The sequence below is a fragment of the Emydura macquarii genome, unplaced genomic scaffold (assembly GCF_026122565.2).
Source record: "Emydura macquarii macquarii isolate MOO-44397 ecotype Brisbane River unplaced genomic scaffold, CSIRO-AGI_Emac_v2 contig_1253, whole genome shotgun sequence".
Classification (NCBI taxonomy): Eukaryota; Metazoa; Chordata; order Testudines; family Chelidae; genus Emydura; species Emydura macquarii.
Window position 1 is genome coordinate 50189492 of NW_027131390.1, and position 17148 is coordinate 50206639.

General features: G+C 44.4%; 1 protein-coding gene across 5 annotated transcripts in view; it reads left to right on the plus strand.

Moving 5' to 3' along the window:
• The window catches only part of KANSL1L (KAT8 regulatory NSL complex subunit 1 like), a 91216-nt gene that overhangs the window by 36663 nt on the left and 37405 nt on the right, over window positions 1–17148 (plus strand). For all 5 annotated transcript variants that reach the window (XM_067548736.1, XM_067548737.1, XM_067548733.1 and 2 more), the window contains one exon: window positions 12766–12970. In XM_067548736.1, coding sequence (XP_067404837.1) covers window positions 12766–12970 — 205 coding nt within the window. The remainder of the gene's footprint in view (window positions 1–12765; window positions 12971–17148) is intronic.

The following is a 17148-nucleotide window of genomic DNA, read 5'->3' on the forward strand; positions in this document are numbered from 1 at the left end:
TCATGTCTTAGCCTAAAAGATGTAAACTTGTGGGGAGAGAGAGGGCACTGTCATGTACTTGCTATAGGGATTCTAGGTTTTTCATTGTTTGCAAGTAATGTAAAACTGTCAACAAGTTGAACTGAGGTTTAGAATACAAATAGAAACTGAAATGGGAAATATCGTGTGGGGTGAAATATAAGGGAAGAAGGAATTGGATTTATTTGTGCTGTTTGATTTTTAGTAGAACTATGTTACGGGCTGGTGTTTCTTATATTTGTTGGAGGCACCTATTGTTCATACACGTTCCTCTTGTTTTATCAATTTAAATAAATGAATCACTGACAGTAAATTTAGAGTGTTTTTCAAAACAGTGAGTCCTATTTCTCTACCTTTCAAATGTGTGTAATAGTTATCATGGAGAGAGGCACTGTTTTCTGAAGAAGCATTTACTACTTGTCAGAGGACAGAAGGTAGAATGAAAGCTGCAAAGCAGTGAAATACTACAGTAGATAGAGAGAGAGCAGTCCATACAAACTAATTGAACACACTGAAAACCAAATATTGGGGCTTCTGACTTCCTGTCTCCTGCCCAAACCACTTGTGTTGGTTGGATTGACTTTTAATTCATAGAGGGCAAAACGTTCTGCCCTACACGAAGGCTTTTGCCAGTGCATGGAGTGGTAGCAGAGCTTTGCTGCACCTGCTTCTGCAACCCTCTGCTGCAGGAGGGTTTGGTTGGTAGGTCCACCTAAAGTGTGTCTACACTGCAGATGGGCGTGAACCTCCCAGCCCCACTAGACAGGCTTACTCTAGCAATGCGGACATTGTGGCCCAGGCCGGAGCACCTGGGCTAAAGGCTCACTCCCTGCTGCAGTGTAGATATATCCCTAATGTTTGATTCAGTGGCCCCATCCTTCCCACCCTATGTGGCGCACAGGCAGCCATTGCAGAACTGTGGTGTGTGCAAGGGGGGGTGTGCAGACCCTGTTCATGGACTCACTGTATCCTTCCTTCTCAGCAGAACAAAAACTTACTGTTTAACTATAGACAGAGAGCCATCTGTGTCTGAAGAGGGGATAAGATTTGCTCTGTGAGTTGTACCCAGTTCATTAACTTCAAAGAAGCAACCTTGCTGAGGAAAACTTGCATGAGAATGAGTTTTTTGCTATTTCCAACTTTGCTTAATGCAGCTCCCTAGCCAGCAGAAGGAAAGAATAAACAAACAAACAATTCATGGTAACCTTCCCTTTTAAATAAAGTTGCTAGGACTGTTCTCTTTTGAAAGTTCTTTTTTGAGAAATACCTCTTGACAGATCCTCATTGTTGGGAGAATGCATTTTAGCTCCTCTTTGTCTAGAAAGCAATGACAGTTGGGATTGCACATGTGTGCATGCATCCCTACATGTATCCAAAGTGGGAAAAGATATATAAAGGATCTAGTCTCAAAGAGCTCTGTTCTTTTTCCTGCTGCTAAGCATTGGAGTCTCTGAACGGTTATTCATCTTGATTGCATTGCAGTGCAATAAATGTTTCTATTTATTTGATAGGTTATATTTAAACAACATTTAAAATTGATTGGAAGTTTGGTGCTTGGCTTAAGACAGGTAGGTCCATATCATTGCACAATTCCAGATTGGTGTTTGTCTGTGAGTTCTGATCTGGACATCATCCATTTCCTGTTCTAGAATAGTACATTCTGTTGCCATTTGCTGTCCTGGTGTCCTACAATTTTGGATGCAGATGGAGTGTGTCATGAGAAAATGTCCAGATGGACCAGCACGCCAAATGCCTTCAGTGCACGAGGAGGGAACATCTGGCTCTGGATCTACTTTATTATTAAAGGTTCTTCGACTGCTGGTCCCTTTGTGGCTTTCATACGTGGATGCGCATGCATGCCATGCGCCAGAGCCAGAACTCTTTGGAGTAGTCTCCACTGATCCATGCGCCATGCATGGGATGATGCCCCCTCAGTTCCCTCTTACTGCCGCATGGCCAGAGTTGGAACAACTCTCCTTTTTGCCTTTGAACTGTGTAGCTAAAAACAAAAAAGTTTGTATTCTTTATAGTTGTAGTTAGAACATAGTTTGTGTAGTAGTAAAACACATACACACACAAAAAATTTAGTTAGTCTAGGGACAGTCATAGGTTAATTTATGTCCCAACAGGTCAGGTTTAAGAATTGTGCTTCTTGCCCAGGATCCTTCTCAATTGGTGACAACACTGCCTGTGTAGCCATGGTGAGACCCATGTTATTGCTTGGTGCTCCATCTGTATTGTTCATTCCCAACACGAACCAGAGAGGCTAGAGAACTGTGACTCCAAAAACACCTAATAGAGGAGGCAGTGCATCCACTTGCATTCTCAAAAGTGGCACCAATGGACCATCGGAACGCCTGGCCGCATCGGCAGTGCGTATGCTCCCCATTGATCCGACACCAATGGTACAACCAGCACCAAATACGACCCATAAAATGCATAAGAAGCATAGACATGGACATGGGGGGAATCTCTGGTAAGATCCACCTCCAAGCGCAGCGTTACCTCTCCGAGCCGTGACAAGCCAGGCAAGAAGTCGCACACTGTCACAGAGACATGCCTGCTCCAAAGAAATCCAAAGCGGAACGGAAGACATAATACCCGGACAGTCCAGAGCCTGCGGCTGCCATGACAACTGACACACCCACACAGCCAGCAATGACCAGACCAGCAACGCCGGCTCCTATGGCCTCACCATTTCCCAAACGCCACTCTGACTCGGAGTGGTCATCAGAACCGGGGCCATCCTTCTCGCCACCTCATAGCCTGCAGTATCGACAATAAGCATACTTGCCATCATATGTAGTGGCCCAGCACTGGTTCTGTTTTCTGCATGGCCTGCTGATGCGAAGGGACCAACATGCTTGGCTTTACTGACATCACCAGACCCTTACCATAGCCACGAAGTGCCACCACAACACTACAGGTCTCCATCAGAGTACACTCCCTCTGTTTACGAAGAGCCATGCACCTCGACTATGCCCCCTACACTGGCAGAACCACCAATACCAATTGGGGCATCATCATCCCCAGACAAGCCACTCATTCCTCCAATACTCTCCCCTCCGGATGATTAAGGGCAGTATCAGGACCTCCTCTGCTGGATGGCTACAGCCCTTAACCTCACGGCAGAGGACGTAAAAGATCCTCAAAACGAGTTCTTGGCTATCTTGCAACCTACATGCCCTTCGCAGATTGCACTTCCAATTCATAAAGCAATCCTTCAACCAGCCCAAGCAGTCTGGCACGTTTCTGCATCCCTATACCTAAGCATGCAGAGAGGCACTATTTTGTCCAGCCAAGGTCATCGATTTTCTGTTTGTCCACCCCCCACAACTAACTCCCTTGTAGTGCGGGCAGCAATGCAGTATACCAGCCAGCAACACTTCAGAACAACCCCTCCAGATCAGGCGGCCAAGAAGTTCAACCTAATTCGGAGGAAGGTCTACTCTTCGTCAGACTTACAATTTAGAATAGCTAGCTACCAAGCCATACTAGTGAAGTACAACATCTGGTGCTATGCAAAGCTGGCAGAGTTCCAAGCCTCCCTGCCAGAGGAAAGATAAAGTGACTTCAGATCCCTCATTGATGAGGGCAAGTTGCTGACCCAAGGTCACCCTCCAGACAGCTATTGATTGTAGCAGACATGGTGGTGCACTCCCTGACCACAGGGGTACAGCTCAGACAAGACTCCTGGCTACAGGCATGGGGATTCCTGAAGAAGGTCCAAACCCTTTGACAACCAAAAGTTGTTTAGCAACAAAACCGATGAGACTCTGCACTCACTCAAGGACTCCCAAGCCACACTGAGGTCATTGGACCTATATATTCTGGCCCCCAACTGCTACCGGAACAGGCCATCCTTCCACCAACCATGTCAGCAGGGCCAGATGCGCCAATGCCAGTGGTCACAATAGCCGAGATTCTACACTGCCTCCATCTCTATGGCGTCTACCTCGCATCAACAACCCTCAAAACATCCTTTTGATTCGTACATAGAAATCCATGAACCTTTTCCCCACCCTCCTCCAGCTTCCCTGATTGTTTGCTTTCTTTGCTCACAATTGGAGAAGGATCACTGCTGATCAATTGGTGCTACACAAGGGATATCTGATAGAATTCTATATCTTTCCCCTTCACCACCCTCCCCAGGCCCACCATACATTCCCAGCACAACTAGACCTCCTATAAGGGGAAGCATGCACCCTTTTTGAAAAAGGAATTATAGAGCAAGTCCCACGACACTATCAGGGCCATGGCTTCTACTCTCCCTATTTTCTCATACCGAAAAAAGGAGATCTCCACCCCATTGTGGATCTGCGGACACTAAACCAATTCATCCATAAATTCTGCTTTCGAATGACTACCCTCCACCATATTGTTTCCTCCTTTCCCTCTGGAGCATGGTTCACAGCTCTCGCTATGAAGCATGCATACTTCTGTGTGGCCATCCACTCTGCCCACCACAAATTTCTTCACTTCATGGTGAGACACTCCCATTACCAATTCTGCGTACTCCCCTTTGGGATTGCCACCAGCCCTCGAGTGTTTGCAAAGGTGTTCGCTGTGGTGGTGGCGCATATGAGACACTCGGGCCATTCCCTTTTTCGTTACCTGGACAATTGGCTGTTAGTGGCATCATCCCGAGGCCAACTCCTCATCACTCTCCTGAGGCTGCGGGAACTACTCACCAGTCTGGGCAGTCTGGGCAAATGCATCAGTGCCAAGGTCATGGCAGGCACCCCCTGCAACCTCCCTGCTCCCCCATACTAATCTGACCACAGAAGCTTCCCTTGTAGGCTGGGTTGCCCACATATAGGGCCATACGGCACAAGACCTCTGGTCCCCTAGAGAATCATGGATGCACATCAGAATCCTGGAGCTACGTGCAGTCCAGTGTGCCTGTCAGGCACTTTTGCCCTTTGTTCAGTCTAGACACATACACATTCTCTCAGGCAACATTATGGCAGTCATATATGTAAACAGAGTGGCGCTAGATCACCCATCCTCTGTCAAGAAGCAGTACAGCTGTGGAACTGGTGCCTACGTCACCATGTCATACTTCACACAACACACCTACGGGAACAGACAACAATCTGTACAATATAACAGTCAGCTTGAAAACCCTGCCGTGCACTTGACAGCATGGAGGAACAAGGATTCCGATTCCAATCATGCAGCGGTAAGAGGGAACTGAAGGGGCGCTGTCCTGCATGACCTCATATAACCTTGTCTGAGCACAAGGCAATGTACGATGCATGTGTGGGTCAACAGACACTGCTACAGAAATGCTCCGGTGCATGCGCGCCCATGTTTGGAATACATATAGGGGCCATCACTTCAAGAAGAACAGCTAATATAGACACCATCATTTTGTATGGAGAGTTGGGGATTTTGTTTTCCTTTGTGCATTGCTTTGCACTTATCAACATTAAATTTCATTTGTCATTTTGTTGCCTAGTCACTCAGTTTTGTGAGATCCCTTGGTAGCCGGAAGTAGTTAAGTCCAGAGTAGACTATCTTGAGTAATTTTGTTTCATCTGCAAACTTTGCCACCTCATTGTTTTTTTCCCCCTTTTTCCAGATAATTTATTAATGTATTGAACAGCACTGGACCCAGTACAGATTTTTGGGGTACTCTGTTTACTTCTCTCTATTGTGAAAACTGACCATTTATTTCTATCCTTTGTTTTCTATCTTTTAACCGGTTACTGATCCATGAGAAGATCTTCTCTCTTATCCCAGGACTCCTTACTTTGCTTAAGAGTTTTAGTGAGGGATCTTGTCAGATCAGATTTCTGAAAGTTCAGATACATTATATCTACTGGATCACCCTTGTCCACGTGTTTGTTGACCCTCCTCAAGGAATTCTAATGCTACTGGAGCTAGTTTACCGGCCTGTAATTGCCAGGATCACCTCTGGAGCCTTCTTTAAAAATTGGCATCACATTAGTTATCTGCCAGCTGTTTGGTACAGAGGCTGAGTTAAGCAGTAGGTTATTGTAGAAGCAGCCGGCACGGTTCGGCTGGGGCGTCGCAACCCTTCCTCAGTCCCAGGCTCCGAGAAAGGCCACAGCGCGTCTGCTGAGGGGAATTAGCAGAGGTTTAGGAGCTTTCCCACAGGCGGGCTGTTTACGCAGTCTATTGCCCTGGCCCTTGGGCAGGGCGGGCGGGCAAGCGAGCAGTCTATTGCCCCGGCCCTCGGGCAGGGCGGGCGGGCAAGCAAGAAGATTCGTTTTCGGTAGCGGGAATGGAGAGCATGTTCTCCTGGGGTGGCTAGGGAAGTGGGTAGGGGGACGCAGGCCCACCTGTCTCCACTGCGTTCCAGCCCAGGGCCCTATCAGTGACAAAGGCGTTCGCCACTGAGTCAGCGGGTGTCCCGCCGCAACACGTTGATGGAGGGGTTCCACTCCTGATTCCGGCCACTGGCTATGGCCATCCCTGGGCCACTTCCTCCATGTATCCCCAGGTATGTGAGTCGGCCAGGTCCTCGGGGTCACTGGGATACATGGCCCGGGGTTGGCCCGCCAGACCCTCCTCGTCCAGCGGTGGCAAGGCGGGGAGCTCCTCTGTGAGGGGCAGCTCCTCCAGGTCACAGGGCTCGGGGGATGGCCCGGCCTCAGGCAGCTCCTCCAGGCCCTGTCACGTCTCTGGGGGTTCGGCGTCCAGCAGCTCCTCCAGATCAGGGCCAGCCTCGGGGGGGGATCTCCCAGCCCTCAGTCTCAGGGGGCTTGGTCCAGTCATGGGGGCCCAGAGGCCTGGCCCAGTCCTTGGGGCCTTTAGGCCTAGTCCAGTCTAGGGGGCCCTTAGTAGTTGGCCGCTTGGGCTGTTCCCAGGGCCTCTGCTCCGGGAGGCGTTTGCTTGGGGTGGAGGCCCGGCCCAGTTCAGGCCTTGGTTGCAGCTGGTGGGGCGGGACAGCACATCTGCCTCCAGTGGCAGTTCTCTCCCCACTGAGCTACTGGGCCTGTCTCTTATACTGCCAGCCCTGGGCCTGGCTGCACCCCTCTGCTTCCGGGTGGCTGGGCCTGCAGGGGCTGGTTCTGTCCAGCGGGGGCAGAGCGACCCTTCCTCGGGCCCAGGCTCCGAAGAAGGCCACAGCGCCTTGCTACAGTTATGTACCACAGTTAGTAGTTCTGCAATTTCATATTTGAGTTCCTTCAAAACTCTTGGATGAATACCATCTGGTCCTGGTGACTTACTACTGTTAAATTAATTCCAAAACCTTTTCTATTGATAGCTGAATCTGGGACAGTTCCTTGGATTTGTCATCTAAAAAGAATGGCTCAGGTGTGGGAATCTCCCTCACATCCTCTATAATGACGATTGATACAGAATAATTCATTTAGCTCATTCACAACAGCCTTTTCTTCCTTGAATGTTCCTTTAGCACCTCAATTGTCCAGTGATCCCATTGATTGTTTGGCAGGCTTCTGATATTCCTACAATTTTTTTTTTTGCTGTTTAGTTTTTTGCTAGCTGCTCTTTAAATTCTTTTTTGGCCTACCTAATTATATTTTACAGTTCACATCCCAGAATTTATGCTCTTTTCTGTTTTTCTAAGTAGGACTTGACTTGCAATTTTTAAAAGATGTCCTTTTGTCTACAGCTGCTCTTTTTTCCTCTGTTTAGCCATGGTGGCATTTTTTTGACTCCTATGGGCTTTTTAATATTTTTTATTTGGGGTATACACCTCTATTATGGTGTTTTTAAGATTTCCCTTTAGTTTGCAGGCATTTGTCATATTCTTTTTAATTTCCATTGAATTAGTTTTCTAATTTTTGTATAGTTCCCCTTTTTGAAGTTAAATGCTACTGTAGTGGGTTTCTTTGATACTTCCCCGCCTCTCCCCTGGATGTTAAATTTAATTACGTTATAGTCAGTATTGCCAAGCAGTTCAACTGTGTTAACTTCTTGGAACAGATCCTGTGTGCCACTTAGGACTAAATCAAAAATTGCCTCTCCTTATGGGAGAATTCCCCAATTCTTTCTGCATAAAACTTTGCCTTCACTCAGACATAGAGCCTAACTTGCATAAGAGCAGTTTTTAACTCTAAAGTGTTGGCTGCTTTCTTACGTGGAAAGACGCATTAAAAAAATACATAGCTTCAATAAAGGTGGAGCCACATGGCATGTAAATAACCTTTTGAGTATTCTGAGCTTATGGTCTGCACATACATGAGTCTGTTTCTCTTACTGAGAATGTGGGCTCTGCCATTGTGGCTAAGCATCAGTTTCAGAACAAGAAAGGGCAATCTACAAGTACTGTTGACAGTGCCATAACAAATTCAAGAGTTCCACACCTGGTGGTGGTTGACTTCTAATATCCTTTCATGGAATCATACAATCATAGAGTTGGAAGGGACCTCAGGAGGTCATCTAGTCCAACCCCCTGCTCAAAGCAGGACTAACCTCAGCTAAATAATCCCAGCGAGGGTTTTGTCAAGCCGCAGTTTAAAAACCTCTAAAGATGGAGATTCCACCACCTCCCTAGGTAACCCATTCCAGTGCTTCACCATCCTCCTAGTGAAAAACTTTTTCCTAATGTCCAACCTAGACCTCCCCCACTGCAACTTGAGACCGACCGTTGCTCCTTGTTCTGTCATCTGCCACCACTAAGAACAGCCTAACTCCATCCTCACTGGAATCCCCTTTCAGGTAGTCGAAGGCTGCTATCAAATCCCCCCTCATTCTTCTTCTTTGCAGAATAAACAAGCCTAGTTCCTTCAGCCTCTCCTAATAAGTCTTGTGCTCCAGCCCCTAATCATTTTTGTTGCCCTCCGCTGGACTCTCTCCAACTTCTTCACATCCTTTTTGTAGTGGGGGACCCAAAACTGGACACAACACTCCAAATGCGGCCTCACCAATGCCAAATAGAGGGGAATAATCACTTCCCGCGATCCGCTGGCAATGCTCCTAGTAATGCAGCCCAATATGCTATTAGCCTTCTTGGCAACCAGGGCACACTGCTGACTCATATCCAGCTTCTTATCCACTGTTACCCCCAGGTCCTTTTCTGCAAAGTTGCTGCCTAGCTCGTCAGTCACCAGTCTGTTTCATTTTGACAGCCATCTGAATTTCCATTTATAGGAATGAATGCTTCAAATCTGGGTTGGGGAATCCATCTAGATAACTTGTCAGTGCAACAGACTTTGTACTGGAGCCCCGAACAGTACTGCTGGCGCTGAGAACTTTACCCTCTGGTACCAAGAATTTGTCAGAAAGCACAGCCACAGTGTGTACCTCCATGGATATGGGGAGTCTAATAGCAGGTAGTGGGAGGAGCTGGCAAGGACATTAGTCAGGCAATTGAAGAGCCGGACAGAGCAGCGAGGCTAAGGAGGCAGAATTCACAGGGACTGGGGAGCTGGGCTTCTTAGTGAGTTATTGACTGTGCTGCCCCATTCCCCAGTGCCAAGTCTAAGCCTATCTTCCCACTTTCTTGGACCACTTCTCCTTCTCCTTACTCAGTTTCATAGTTCGTTCTGTTGGTTATTAATGGTAGCATTAATAAAATAAGAGGAGAAAAACAGTTAAAAATTAAGTACAATGTGTAAGACCTTCACTGTGGAATGGAGTTTGGGACTTGGAGGAAGGGGAAAGGATCCATAGAACGAGGCTGCTGGTTTAGGCTCTGGTATCAGGCAACCAAGCTAAGCAGGAGGACTAAATGGCAGGGGCCTCTGCCACCCATCCCAGCTCCTCAGCTGTGTAGTCTAACTCTGTAGCCCCTCCTATTAATGCCCAGCTTAACTGTCCACATTCTCTTCTACATAGCTCAACTTTTAAACTCTGATAATTATCGATAGTGGCAAATGTCACCCTTTTTTAAATGACATGGGGAACAAGAGTCAGGGAACATCAAGAGGAAATGTTAAGGGGAGGAATGGAAGAGGAAGAGCAGGTGACCTGGGCAACATGGAGAGGGGGCAAAGGTCCACAGGGCAAGGAGGCTTCAAGGGTTGGTGAGGTATGGAAGTGATCATTGGAGAGAGAGAGAGAGAGAGAGAGTGTGTGTGTGTGTGTATTGTAGTAGGGGATATAATAGTTTAGGAGATAGAGATGCTACAGGGGATAAGCAGGATCCCAGAAATAGGTCACCTTTGTCCAGGAAATTGGACATTAGTTATGTCATGAGAGATCAGACTGTATAAAGTAGTGACAATTTTATGTATAGAAAAGCTATTTTAAATAAATTTGTACAGGCTTTAAAAGAAGTTCTTGTTCTCATAAGTGTGTACATTTGGGCTTGTAGTGAAAATAATGTGACTTTGCAGGTGGAAGGAAACGGTCATTTAAAAAAAGATAAACCAATTTTTAAAATAACTTCCTAATTTTTTGTTAATATGTGACACATACTGTACAAAATATATGATAGTATTGGGTGGTATAAAGGTTTTATTAGCACTTGGTGTCGCCTGCTTAACTCCATCACTGATAAGTAAAGTAGTCATTGTGCTTCATGCCAAAAAAAACCCTTCATACCTTTCAAGGCACTGTATGTAATACAGTATACATTTTTATAATACAATTGTTTTATAATAAATGAAATGTCTTGTAGGCACAGTCCTGTTTTGTAGAGCTCTGTTTTGCTTAGAGCTAGTTGTTAGAAAAGATTGATAGCTGGTGTTGTAATGAGCTCATTTCTATTGTTTCATTGCCTGTTATTACTTAACAGTTGTATAAGCAATCTGTGATTTGTGGATTTTATCAAACAAGATTAAAAAAATAACAAGAGTTGGTGAAAAAAGATTACTTATTATGAAATCAGGCCCTGAATATCTCATCTGCTGACATTTCTCAGGCAATTCAATGTTTTGTTGTTTGTGGTCTTCTGATGTAAAAATAATGCACAGTTGAGTGCTTTTAGTAGTGAGCCTTTAATTTTGCAGGCAGATGTTGCTACAGCAACATAATAAAACAGGATACTATAAAAATACAGTGCGCGCTCATTGATTCAATCCCACCCACGTGGAGGGTATTTTGGATTCTGCATTGAAATTGGCCTATTGAGGCAAACTAGCTTTAATTTTGCAATATAGCTGCTTTCAGTCATGTCTGCTACTATGTATATGGTGCTTGTACTATTTTTTGCTTTTTATTACTTTCTCACGTTATAGTTTTTGTTCCTTTTTAAAATACTGGATGCTAATGAATGTTGGTTTTTAAGCAGTGTGCATGTGGTTCAGGCTAGGGAGATGATGTTTACCCTTGGAGAAATCCATGCGTGACAGAGGATAAATGTTACAACCTAGCCCAGTACCCTTCTGAATGGACGTTATCCTGTTGCGAGGGATTTAATCACTGGTCCCATGTGCTTCAAAACCAACTGGCTCTGGACAGAGTCTAGTAACTCTAGCTGACTCTGTCTGTAAGGCACATTCCCAGGCTCAGACTTTATGCCTGGGACTTTTCTTGGTGGATGGGACTCTGCAGTCCAGCTTCCCTAGACCCTGAAACTAGTGTTTGAGCCCCCCCACTCACTTACACATGCTGTTCTTCGGCTGATGGCTCTCTGGGCTTCTATTTTAACTCATTCAGGCGCTACCTGTCAACAAGGAATATAGGTTTAGCAATGGAATTTCTTATCCAGAATAAGTACCAGATCTTTGAAAACAATAAGAAGCCTGGAGATGTGCCCTGTCCTGTCCTGGTCTGATCTCACCCCATCTGGGAGTCCAGGGTCTGTGTTTAGACTGGGTGGAGTCCTTCCCCTCCGGGGTGTGTGCGCGTGCCTTTTTCTTTCTTTTTCTTTCTTTCTCTCTCTCCTCCCCGCCCCTGTAAATCCTCCTCCGAATAGAATAGAATTTTAGTCTCCTTACCATGTGCTCTAATGGAAGACTCCAGCCTCCCTCCCCTACTCAGGTGTGGGCCCCTGTGTAGAAAAAACATTGTTCGTCTGGGGGTGGGAGGCATTAATTGAGACACAATCAAATCCAGTGGCTCCAGATTGCTGTCTTGATGGCTTCTAAGAGAGAGTCCTTTAGCAAGATGTCAAATGCTTTTCCTGGGCGGGGCTGTTGTCTAGAATGCAATTCCTTAGGCTTGTCTTCGGCAAGTTGAGACGTGTTGAACACAATGCAAAATAGAGTTTGATTTTGATAAAATGTATCCCACTTTGTCCCATTAGGCTGATATCTTCTATTCTGAATGAGCCTTGATTTATAGTAGTTTTTTTTTCTATTTAGTTACATTTGCCAAATAATTGAAATTTAGTTTAAGTAGCCATGCTACATTGAGACAACAAGGTAATGGACTTGATTCTTCCATCACTCACACTGATGTAATTCCATTGACTTCAGTGGAATGTGGATAAATAGGGAAATGTCATGAATTGAGCTATAGAGTTCTTAGTATTAAGGTAAAATTAAGGCATTACTGAGTTGCTGTAGTTATTCCAAAAGCAAGCATTATAATTCCAGGAACTGTTATGTACTCTTAATCTTAAACTCCGTTTTAGCATAGGTTTTGGGACTAGAAAAGAAAATGTGAACAGGATAAATACAGAATTCCTCAGAGTGTAACAAAAGGAAGTTCATTATATTAACAAACCAAGGATAAACTTCTTATGCCACCAGTTGTGATATCTTGGAATAGTATGCTAAAACACACGTGTTACTTGTGAGTGCCTCTACAATTATGGGGCTAACATGCTTTAGTGTGTAAATCTACTACTTTTAAGAGGTTGTCTTTGTATATTGAGCATTCTTGACCTTTTTGACTGATTTCACTGTTTTCATGGCATTTCAGAGCTTCAGACAACAGAGAGGAAATGTCATCTTCTAGTAGCCGGTTGCTTGATCATCAGCACATCAAAAAAAGAAGAAAAGACAGGACAAGGCTAAGATCTCCATCTGTAACTATCATGAGCACATCTGCCCGAACAAGGCCACTTCATAGTTTCCAGAAGAGGAAACTGTACAGAATGAGCAATGCATGTTGTTGGAATCAACAGGTAAAGCTGTCTCCTCTCTGTTTAGAAGACAAAATCCAAGATTCCAGTTGGCAGTGTCTGCATGTGTCAGTCTGGTATAATAGTATATTATGTGCTGCTGTTTTGATTGTTCAAGTACAATCAGCGAGTGTACAGTACATATGACAGGAGTTTAGCTGTGTCAGCAGGAGTTCACAGTTAAGGAGTTGAAAGTAAAAATTGATTAGAACCCTGCCTTCTCAAATCATGCATTTGTTTTACAGTTCATTTTACAGTCAGGGGTGGGATGATTTAATGATTTCTTTAAGGAGACCTTACTGTTGAGGAAACAAGCTACAACATAAATCTGCTAGCTGTTTGCTTTTAGAGTATTTGTTTAACTAAAGAAAGTTTACACAGCTGGTAGTTCATTATTGTGTGGGAAATTAAACTGCTATATCTTAATCTTGTTTCCGTTTTTGCCATTCCCAACCAGTTCTGCTTGCTCCTTCATAGCATCAGTAGTGCCTTACAACTGACTGTTATTAATTAAGATTTTGTCCATTACAAAGAAACTGAATTGAATTAAATGCTTAATGTGGAAAAATCTATTTTAGACTGCTACTTGAGTAAAACAAATGCTGTTTGTAGTCATGTTCAGTATAACAGGAATACACTGTGATTCCAAACGTTATGAATACTGAGTGAGTTTGCCCTTTGCTCCTGAAGAGCTGAATTGTCTTCTATCTTCCAATTAGTTGTAAGGTCATCATTAGAGCAGCATTATTCCTAGGGGGCTTTGATGCTTTGCACGACCTTTCTGTACCTTTTAGACACTGTCTTGTAATGGTGCTTTTGCACCATAATAATATACAGCCTGTTAGCATTTCCAGTCTAAAGTTGCATTGGAGTTATAGAAGAGAAGGGCACTAGTGAACTACTTTTTTGTGTGTACATATGGTTATACTAACGTGAAATTTGTTTTGGTTTTTAATTGTTTCCAATAGTATGTCATCTTTAATCCTGCAAATTAAATTTTCTGAAAGCCTCTGAAAATAAGAGAGACAATGGATATATGAAAATTATAATGGCAGTACTGATAACCCCTTAAGGGAAAGCATAATAAACGCGTGGGTGAAATCTTGACCTCATTGAAGTCAATGGAAACACTCCCACTGATATCAGTGAGCCACGATTTCACCACATGAATAGATAAGCAAGACTTTTTTAATCTGAATATGATCAGATATCTATAGATACAATGGTTAAGTCATTGCCATTAAGAAGCAAGATTTCAAGTTGTTATACAGTATATTCTTCTTAGATTAATGAAAAGATCTCCACCTCTCTGCACCAAAAAGGGCCAGGTTTACAAAGGTATTTAGTAGAGCTGGTCAGAAATTATCTGGCAGAGTGTTGTTCCATAGGAGAATGCTGATTCATTGAAATCAAAATGTTTCGTGAAGGTGGCTTGATTTTGACAAAGGTCTGATGAAAAATAGGCAGTTTTCTCTCTGAAACCTTTCTGGTTTCCTACCATCTCACTCATTCAACTTCTTGGCAACCTGGGCTTCCAGCAGTTTAGCAGCCCGCGTGGCGAACTGCCGGGCAACCAAGAGCCTGGAAGCTCTGGGGGCCCTTGCTTTTAAGCTTCCATGCCTCTCAGCTTCTCTGTGGTTCACCTGGCACACTGCCATTGAGTGGGGCTTTTAAGTTCCCAACTTCTCTGTGGCTTGCTTGGCGGGCTGCTGCAGAGTTGCTTCCAGGCTGCTGTCTCCCGTTCAGCCCACTGGGTGCTGAGAGTGCTGGCCTCCAAGCTTGGAGGCTCCTGGCTCAGCCGGAGCTGCCAGGGTTTCCAGGATCTGCGGCTGTGGCACAGCCAGTCAGGTGTACTGCTTTTCCAAATAGGAACAAAACTAAATTTTGAAATAACAAAATCCTCCATGAAACTGAATGACCTTTCTCTGCACAGATCTAGAGTTTTAAGCCTAATGATCCCCAGATAGGTGCGTAGTGGGATTTTCAGAAGTGCCACCTGTGTCTTTAGGTATCTAAATACCTTTGAAAATATGACCCAAAGTTACTACAGTGCTGACCAAAGGCAGTTTGGGCGGGGAGCCAATAGAAACATTAATACAAGTAGGTATGTGTGAACAGAAAGGCAGTGACCTTTTAGCTGTGCAGGACCAGAGCATGGGGCCACTAAGAGGTGGAAGGCAAATGTGGCTCTACTCCCCTTTTCTCTTTCTTTGATTGTGGGACTGTCTGGGGACAGAGATGGTACTGGCTGCAAGTTAGACATATGAGGATTTAAAGGTGTGGTGTTAGGAGTTAGCTACTGTCTTCTACAGCTCTAGTGTACACTTCAACATGTGCTACATGCTAAGACAGTTTAGTAAAAGACTCCCTGCCATCCCCTGGCTTTCGCTCAACCAGTTCACTATGTGTTAAAGACAGCATACCTTGTCTACTCGGTTTTCAAATATGTTATTTAGAGCATTGGCTAACACCTTAAGTCTTAGTCTGGACAAGCCTAGATTGGCCACTATAGTTTGCATGTGATAGCTCCCTATGGACTATTATATAGGTGAGGATTGCTGGAATGCACTGTGCTTTGATGGTCCCTCCACCTATACTTATACATCTATAGGGAGAGGCCAGGAGCTAGCTTCACACCTGCTGAAGGTTTCCCTCAGCTTGGAGGAATCCTTATCTACTCATTGAGAATGGCTTTAAGGTTCCTTTTATGTCACTTCTGCAGCACAAAGGAACCGTAACATGGGCCTAAATCGGACCATTTCTGAATCTCTGGATTCAGTTCCTAGTAGCCTTTTCAAAGTCCAGTTTTTAGATACGTTTTTAGCAGTGGGCTTTATAGATGGAAAAGTTATTTGTTCATTTCTGAAACTTTTGCTTGTATGGTGGTATCTCTGCTTTGGCACTTCTGTAGCCCAAGGAGTTGATAATAGGATAACGGAGACTTGTGTCTCTAGATTGCCAATTCAAATTCAGACCAGTTAAGTAGTAACTGAAAGTCCCTACAATCAGAAAGCTATGTGAAGGCTTATGTCAAATGTCTGATAGCTTTAGTCCAGGTTCCAGGGGATGGGTGTTCACATCACCATTATCACAGTTGTGCTAACTGGAAATCTTAGGGTGTGTCTAGGGTATATCTTAGGGAAGTGAAGACCTGCTCAGTTGATCTGGAAATCGATTTAATAAATCCACCCCCGGAAAAACAGTAATGCTGTGTCGACAGGAACATGTTTCCCATCAGCGCAGTGTACTGGAGAGGGCGCGCAGAGTGGACTTTAGGAAGTTGATGTGAAGTAGCTTGCATATCTCCCATCAACTGCTGCCAAATTTGCCAGTAAGTGTAGACCAGGTCTTAGTAAAGGACCTACATGTGCCTAGAAGAGTGTACTGAACTTTTGCCTCTAGAGCAGCTCCCTCTCACTCGGAGGCAAATTGAAGGGGCAGAAGGGAGAAGTTTGTACTGCTGCTGCTGTGTGCTATATCTGCTCTCTGGAGGGGGGTGGAAAAAGATGTGGTGCTCCTGTGCTGTCATTCTAGGGCCTTTCATAAGCATCAAATTAATTTAAAATGTTAAAAATTAAGGAGAAAGAAAGAAAAAGCTAGGCATGTAATGTCTCTATTGGAAACAAAGGAAAATAAATCCTGCCAAGGAAGTAAGTGACAAAATCAGACTGGGCATTTTAAATATGTTCTGACAACCTAAATTAAATAGATATCAAGTCCTCGAATTAAGAGCTGTCATCAGTGTATTGCTTCCCTCAAGAAATCTTATTCTTTCAGTGGCCTAGCAGCCTTGCTGTCACATTCTTTTAGTCTTATAGTTGCCACGGTTGATTACCCAGCCGTTGATTGGATTGTTCAGCATGAAGTAGAAGAATGCTGAGTATCAGCCCAGGCTGATTGTTCGATTAGGCAGAACTTCTAAGGATAAGGCTTCAAAATGGGCACTGGCCCCTGAGATTGGCAGTTATTTTGCCAGACAATGCAGTTATCAGTTTACCAATATAGCTCAGCAAATTTGCATGATCTTGCACAGAGAGAGATGGATTTAATCTTAAAGGGATATATGAAGTTTCATACTGAATTCTTAATTCAATTTAGTAATGTGACACTGGTTTCTCTATCAAGGAATGACCATATTCTTTTTATTTTAGGTACTTATATGGCCCCTATTACCATAGTAT